This window comes from Glycine max, chromosome 14 (assembly GCF_000004515.6).
Source record: "Glycine max cultivar Williams 82 chromosome 14, Glycine_max_v4.0, whole genome shotgun sequence".
Classification (NCBI taxonomy): domain Eukaryota; kingdom Viridiplantae; phylum Streptophyta; class Magnoliopsida; order Fabales; family Fabaceae; genus Glycine; species Glycine max.
The window spans coordinates 3,824,091-3,832,583 of NC_038250.2; the positions used below are offsets into that span (position 1 = coordinate 3,824,091).

At 30.0% G+C, this 8,493-nt stretch overlaps 2 protein-coding genes across 2 annotated transcripts in view; one reads left to right on the plus strand and one right to left on the minus strand.

Moving 5' to 3' along the window:
• Positions 1 to 361: 361 nt before the first annotated feature.
• LOC100784455 (putative 1-aminocyclopropane-1-carboxylate oxidase) lies at positions 362 to 2,289 on the plus strand. The gene is made up of 4 exons (NM_001354891.2): positions 362 to 531; positions 659 to 885; positions 1,256 to 1,589; positions 1,842 to 2,289. Exons 1-4 carry the CDS (start codon positions 427 to 429, stop codon positions 2,121 to 2,123), a joined length of 948 nt encoding a protein of 315 aa, NP_001341820.2. The 5' UTR covers positions 362 to 426; the 3' UTR covers positions 2,124 to 2,289.
• A 5,403-nt stretch (positions 2,290 to 7,692) lies between these two features.
• LOC100799968 (probable tyrosine-protein phosphatase DSP4) overlaps positions 7,693 to 8,493 on the minus strand; it is a 6,660-nt gene continuing 5,859 nt past the window's right edge. The window contains exon 6 of the mRNA XM_014767239.3: positions 7,693 to 8,049. Coding sequence (XP_014622725.1) covers positions 8,040 to 8,049 — 10 coding nt within the window. The 3' untranslated portion in view covers positions 7,693 to 8,039. The remainder of the gene's footprint in view (positions 8,050 to 8,493) is intronic.

Below are 8,493 nucleotides of genomic sequence, written 5' to 3' on the forward strand. Positions count from 1 at the left end.
CCTAGAAATCACGTTTATATATCGAAGTAAAATATTTGAGAATTGATAGGAGGTGGTGGCAGTTTGTATAGTCCTGCTCAAATTGTCAAGAGGTCAAATCAGCCATGCCACCAAGTGGGTCCAACCTATCATACCAAAGTGGCAAGACAATTCAACTACGGAACCAAAAAGAAAACGTTTGCTCTGTGATTCGTATTGTGCTATAGGCTAAAAATCATAGATTAAAAACAAGGGTTAATAGAAAGCAAATTACTACAAATTCTTTTTATTATTAAGCGAGATTTTTCTTATTTTCTTTTTTTTGTGGTTGGTCGTATATTCTCCTGGTCTATAAATACCACCCTAGCAAACTCTAATCTGCACAGAGCAATACTGCAAAAGAGAAAGAGGCAGATAGAAAAAAGAGCTGAGTTTTGAGTTCAAAAGATGACTAACTTCCCAGTGATCAACTTGGAGAAGCTCAATGGTGAGGAGAGAAACGACACCATGGAGAAAATAAAGGATGCTTGTGAAAACTGGGGATTCTTTGAGGTATCTCAAGAACCTTTTCTTACCTCATTCATTTCTACATTGCCCACCAAATACATGTCCTTGTGATTTTTCTTGGTACTTAATAATGTCTCTTCTTACTGTTTGATTGCTTTCAAAATTCTAATAGCTGGTGAATCATGGCATACCCCATGACTTATTGGACACTGTGGAGAGGTTGACCAAAGAGCACTACAGGAAATGCATGGAAGAGAGGTTCAAGGAATTTATGGCAAGCAAAGGTCTAGATGCTGTCCAAACTGAGGTCAAGGACATGGATTGGGAGAGCACCTTCCACTTGCGTCACCTCCCTGAATCAAACATCTCAGAGATCCCTGATCTCATTGATGAGTACAGGTTACAATAAAACAAAACATTTATAACATTACACAATATTGCATGTGATGTGGATGACATGCTGTATTTTACAAATACAAGTTAATTAGCACAAAGTCCCAAATAACTGACACAGAATTTGCCCCTTGATTTTGACTTGACAAAATGGATAAGAGCAGAAGTCCTTAAGATTGAACATTGCTATATATATATATATATATATATTATTACTTCTGCTTCATTATTTCTTTTAGAGTATCTACAAGTACTTCACCAAATAATGAGTTCAAAACCAAAAAATAAAATACAAGATACGACTGTGCATTTCAGAATTGAAACTGCAGCTGTGTGTATCTCTTTTACAAGATTCTAACATGAGGTAATGGTGCAGGAAAGTGATGAAGGATTTTGCTTTGAGGTTAGAGAAACTAGCAGAGCAGCTGTTGGACTTGTTGTGTGAGAATCTTGGCCTAGAGAAAGGGTACCTCAAGAAGGCTTTCTATGGATCAAGAGGACCAACTTTTGGCACCAAGGTTGCCAACTACCCTCCATGCCCCAACCCAGACCTAGTGAAGGGTCTTCGTCCCCACACCGATGCCGGTGGGATTGTCCTTCTCTTCCAGGATGACAAGGTCAGTGGCCTACAGCTTCTCAAAGATGGCCAGTGGGTTGATGTGCCCCCAATGCGCCACTCCATTGTTGTTAACATTGGTGATCAGCTTGAGGTAAATTTATTTCCTATTATTTTTAATATATGAATTTAATTAGACTATAATATAAAAGTTCTTTATTATCATTCAATCATAAATTATCATATATTCAAAAACTATTAACTCTTGTAATAATTGCTTTAAAAACGATAGCTAAGATTATTTTTAATCGGTCGATTTTAATATATATTGCTCGGTAGACATTTCTACAAACAATTTAGATGCAACAAAATTACTCATATCAAACACTACTGGGTGGGAAAACAGGTTATCACCAATGGTAAGTACAGGAGTGTGGAGCACCGTGTGATAGCACAAACTGATGGGACCAGAATGTCCATAGCCTCATTCTATAACCCTGGCAGTGATGCTGTCATCTACCCTGCTCCAGAATTGTTGGAGAAAGAGGCAGAGGAGAAAAGCCAGCTCTACCCTAAATTTGTGTTTGAAGACTACATGAAGCTCTATGCTAAGTTGAAGTTCCAGGCCAAGGAGCCAAGATTTGAAGCCTTTAAAGCATCAAATTTTGGTCCAATTGCAACTGTTTAAATATTTTTACTATACACCATGTTTGCTTTGGGAGGAGTGTAACAAGTACCTGATGCGCATGTGTTTAGTAAAAGAATATAATAGCATTACTACTATTATATTTGTTATGTGTCTATTTGATTTCACATCCATTCTATTAAGAAATTAATTTTGAGTTTAGAATGAATAGTGAGCTAGAAATAGTTTTAAGTCATTAATTTTATTACTTTAAAATAAAAAGCATCTAAACATCACTCACTTAAATTTAAAATCAATTTTAACTAAAACAAACTTTAAAATCAATTTTGCCCAACATTCACGCATAGTTGAAGTGATTTATGGTCAACAAAAATTTAACTAGCAAAACCTATGATTAGCCTTTTGGCTCTATATGCATTATTTTCTTTTCCTCTTTCTTGCTTTTGGCTTCATATGAGTTTCAAATTGGCTAGTTGGGTTTTGGACCACCAATGATGTAGAACACACGAGAATGAGAATATATGATGGTGCTTCGGGAAGACGATGAAAGTCAAACACACTTACTAGGCCAAAGGAATATGTGGAAGCAACGAAATGAAGATATTCAATTCCAAGGAAGCATATTTAGTTTGAATAGTACAAAAATAGGTGGTTGTGACGTTATTTTCTAATTAAAACTTTTGTATTTTTAACAACGGGTCGACAAAGAAGCCAACTGAATAACAATTACCCCAGAAAGGAAATATGGTAATGACTCCATAAGTACATGCTTGAAAGCGATATCCCAGTATTTAGTGAACATGTAACTGAGATTTTTAATTTATAAAAAGATAATAAAACTCGATTACGTATGTAAAAATCGTTAAGACGATAACAATCCTGAACATGTAATAAATTTAAAGAAGAGACTAGAAGTCTACAAATTGAAAGACGATACACGTTAATTCGACGTAACATCACATCAAGAGGGGGAGGGAGGGAGAGAAAATCATTAATTTGATTCTACAAAATTAACGATGGATTGGTCACAATAATTCACAGTACATGAACTCTTACAAGACACAGAAGAAGCTTGGCATCCACTTAAGTATTCAACTTGGGGAAAGTGGAGAACCCACCTTTTTATAGCATACTTTTAAAGTAGAAAAGGTAGCACTTAAGTGGAAGAATGTGAAGATATGGTGAAACTTGTTATTTGCATAGAATCATACATTAACAAGGAAATGCATGTGTCAGCCAAACCAGGCAGATAGAAAGGAATTGAAACACGTCACATGCATATACTCCTATATTAAGGGAAGCATTCTCACCATTTTTAGGTTTGCTTCATTTCTTGTGCTAAGTATATCTAATTATGTGGGAAAGCAACCTTTCCGGCATTTAAAAAGAAGCAGACAAAAATATATAAATGTTGATAACCATGCTAATTAGAACATAATTTTTAACACATTTTTTTTATATATTTTATATTTATTTCTTTTAAAAGTTGATAGAATTTTTCCATAAATAAATTACGCATTAAAAAAATTAAATTAATTTTCATTCTTGACTTTGCTACTTCATTCTTTTTCTAAATTCTCTCTTCATTTTATATTACATTATTCATTAGTTTATCTTTTCTTTTTAGTTTAACAGGCATATGCTATCATTGTCAAAAAAAAAAAAAAAATACAATCAATCAATGGAAAATTATCTTTCAAATAACTTTTAAGATAATTTTTTATAAAAATGAAACAATTACTATTGAGTATAATTAAGTTCAGTGCCTATATTATTTATTATAGATATTATAAGTGATATGATAAAAAAAATAAAGAGATAAAAAATACTATGAAAAAGAGATAAAAGAGAAAATAAGTTTTTGTTCATAACTTTTCTTTTGGAATATAGCACATAGATTAATATAACATTTATTTATCTCTTTGACAAAGCTTAACTGTTAAACTTTAATGGGTAATCTATTTTGATGCTTGAAAATATGAGACGGTATTTAAATTTATTCTCCAAATATATAAAAAGTACGATGGGTTAATTCTCAGAAGTCACAACCTTAATTTATTCTATTCTCCTCCTTATCTTTATGGTTGGGGAAACATTATTCATAATTCATAAAGCAGCCTTTCTAAAAGGCTGATGAATTATGAAACATTATTCATAATTCAGAAAGCACACTTTGACCTCTCCAAAACTTGAGATTGGACCCACCATCAATAATGTGTACTTTTTTGGGCCATGTAGCCTACCTCGCATTACAGGGTAAAGATTGTTAGATCCACCACTGATCCTTTTTCACCACTTCCTCTAGTGTCTATATATGAATCACTTGCTGCTTGGTACAGTTATAATAATTAGGGATGCCAATTATTACTCAGGACCCGAATCTTTTTAATTAATATTTTTTAATGATAAATATTACTAATATTCTAAGAAAATGTTTTAAGTTAATAAAAATACTAAATTAATATTTATTTAAGTCAATGAGTATTTTACTCATGGTGCATATTCAATTTTTAAACATTATATGCAAAAGGAAAATATCACAGAGAAGTATTGATCATTCCTTTATAAATGACTATTTTTTGGACGAATAATAACTAATTAGTGGTATAATAGAAAATTTTCAAAATAGTATTAAAACCAAAAATAAATATTTACTTATTCTTTCATATCTAAATTATATTGTCTTTCCCATTCAAATAAATTCATACAACATACAGATGTTATATGTAATATACTAATACGCGCGCAAGAATAGACACTCAAATAATCGATACCAACACGTGAAAGGTGTTTTTTTTCTTTCTTAAACACAAATATGGGAATGAATAGTATATATATCCGATATCATACTCATATACCTTACCAATTTTGATCCTTCTGAGTGCTCCCTACTGATAGACTCAACTAAAATATTAAAAGTCTGAAATTGCATGGCCACTACCATATGAGTATTTTCACTCATCAATGATTTCAAATACTTCAACCCGTGTTCCTCTGGTACAAAGAAGTTATGACTACAGAAGAAAAGATGTTGAAAGGGCCATGCTTCCCAAACGATAAGAAAACCAGCTCTGTGACAACTATGCATAGCTACTCAAATATTCCACCACAAGATTATTTTATATAAGAAAATTAGCCTATAAATAGTTGAAAATTGAGACTAATCAATGGTCCAAGTCTTCAGCTATCTTTCCTAGATGCAAATCCCACCTTTAAATTCAGTGCTTTGAGATGAATTTGGAAAAGAAGACGCCAAATTTTGAATCGGACTCTTATGTATGGGAAAAAAAATTGAGCAACTCACTTGTAAGCACCTTCAAATTAAAAATATTAGTATCAATAGGCTTAAAGCAAATTTTGGCCTCTGAAAAAAGGATCATATTTTGATTTTGTTAGTATTTTTTGTTTTAATCACTGTTGTCAATTAATATCAATAGACGTTGATAACCTAATGATTTATCACATTATTAATTGATGACATAATATAGACGTTGATAACCTAATGATTTATCACATTATTAACAAATAGATAAGATTTTAAAAACATAATTTACCATAAAAAATATGCATAACTAATATATTAGATATGGTTTTAGTAAACTATGTTTTAAATTTATCATATTCTTTAATGATATGACAAGTCACTATATTGTAAATATTATTGTTATATCACTGGTTAATGTTATTATTTGACAATAAAAATTAAAATAAAAAATATTAAATTTTATAAGAACTAAAATTGAAAGAAAAAAGTTTAAAGGACCAAAATCAAAATGATCTTATATTTCATAGATCAAAATCATATTTAAACTTTCTTTAATTAGTTTAATTTAATGAGTCTTTATTGATTATCAATAACGGCCTTATCCATGATGTTGCTGAAAAGAGAAAGGAAGTTGCAAATTGTACCCTGCCTACCATAGTGTTAGTGGCCATAAAGAGAAGGAATTAAAATAACTATATTGTATATATGCAGCCCAATAGTAATGAAAGCAAACCCAATATATAAACATCCAAAATCTAAAGGACTAGGAGGCAGTCCAAATAGGAAAAACACAAAGGGATTTGAATCCAGCACATGCATGTGTATCTTGCACCCCTATTTTTGTTTGAAAATACTAAACTACCCTTTTACTATTATAGAATGCTTATTTCAAAAGTTATTTTTTATTATTATGAAATGCTCATTCTAAAAGTTATTTTTTTACTATTACAAAATACCTATTCTAAAAGGAAAAAATATTTTTTTTCTTGTTATGAACACTTATTCTGTAACCTATTTTGTATTGTTATGAAACGCCTATTTTAAAAGTTATTTTTTATTATTATGAAACATCTATTCTAGAAGGCAAAACTATTTTTCATGTTATAGAACACCTATTTCAAAAATTATTTTTTATTATTATGCAATGCATATTTTAAAAACCATTTTTTATTGTTATAGAACATCTATCATGAAAGGAAAAAATACTTTTTACTTATTAACTATCTATTTCAAAAGTTATTTTTTAATGTTATGAAACATCTATTTTAAAATGGTATAATTTGAAAAGGATAATTTGAAATTCTTAAAAATTTGAAAGATCCATGATTCAAATCCCAATCGGATAGTCTCGGTCCAGTACAATGTATGCCCAGGAAAATGCAAATAGAACCCAAAAAATTCACAACAATAATAAAATATGTGAAGATGATTGCTCGAGGCACGTTGGAGATGGTGGGCTTGGGCATGATTGATTGTAACGACCGAAATAAATAACAACAAAGCTAAATGATGTGTAATGGAAACAATGCTACTCCTTGATATTCAAACTTTTCCATCGCCAATATTAAGATATAGAATCCTTATCACGTTTATTTTAAAAAAGTTTAATTATATTTTTAATCTTAAGTGTGAGTCACTTTCTTTTTAGTCCTTTAAATTCAAAGTTATTGTTTTTTTAATTCTTGAAATTCATAAAATATTCTTTTTTGCCCTTCTACAAGATGTAAATCAAATAGAAAATAAGAGATTCACTATTTTTGATATTTTTACCTCTATAATTTAATTTTGTATTTTATATTTTAAAGTATAATTTTTGTGGTTTGAAATTACCAAAATCAAGTCAATAAAAAAATTAAAGTAACTTTTAAAGTGATTAATGGATTTTTAATTTTTCTACTAATTTGATTATGATAATTTTTAGTCACCAAAAGTGTACTTTTAAATGTAAAATAGAAAATCAAATTTTGACGGTAAAAAATTATCATAAATTGCAAAATTTGTATTCCATATTTGACTCATGCTTTGCAGATGAACTAAAAAGAATATTTGATGGACTTCAAAGACTTATAAAAAAACAACTTTAAATTTAGAGAACTAAAAAAAATAACTCAACTTTTAAAGGATTAAAAATATATTGAAGTCATTTTTAAAAATATATATTTTTGCACTTTTCTTTTGTGTATATATATACTTTGAACTACCTTTCTATAGTAAAACTTTTTTCTTTTTAACTTAAAATGTGTGTGCATAAAAATAATATAAAATGTAAATATGAAAATATTAATATTTTATTCTTTTAAACCATTCAACTCAATATGACATGTGTAAAAGTTATGTCCTACATATCTAAATTTCCATTACACTTGTCAACTATATGCTAAAAATCAAAATTATACACAGTGCAAACTTCTAGGACACCCAACCCAACTGCATAAGCAAGAAGGGTAAACATTCAACTCCAACGTAGGCTAGAGAGAAACCCTTGAACCCATGATCCTGCAAAAGATGGTAGTTGGTCTTGCTCAATCAATCCGCACAAAACTTTCCTTCACATTTTCAGCAGAGTGCATGTAACTTCAGTCCCAGATAAATGTCACAAATGCTTTGCTCCAGTGTGAAATATGAGCTCACACCATGTCTATTTAAAATTTAAATTGCACTGGTCTTTACATCGCAATTGCCCTTCCTTAGTTTTAGTCCAATCTATAAAGAAATTACATATCAAAAAGAAAAATCAGTTCATTTTTTCAATTAGACCAGTGGCCATAAAGAAATTTAGAAAAGGGAAAACAAAATAGCAAAGCAAAAACGGTAGTTTACGCCTGCGAAATTAGATCGGCGAGAAGAAATCATTTGAGATTATTACATACTTTAATATAATACTCAATATTGTTACTCTAAATTTTTCTTTTAGGTTTTTTTTTAACGAAATCTAGCAGTTTTAATTTTTGCTCTATCGTTCTTCTAATTGTACAAGACGAAACAAATAGAGAGAATTCATTCATAAGGAGTTAAAATAGATGAGAAATAAAGTTTGAATTTCTCTTTATAGTTTAATTTTAATAAGTGTCGAGGTAAAAAAAAAATATTTTTTGATTGACATTATATTTAATAACTTGATAGTGTTACTAATTTAATAATTTTTCA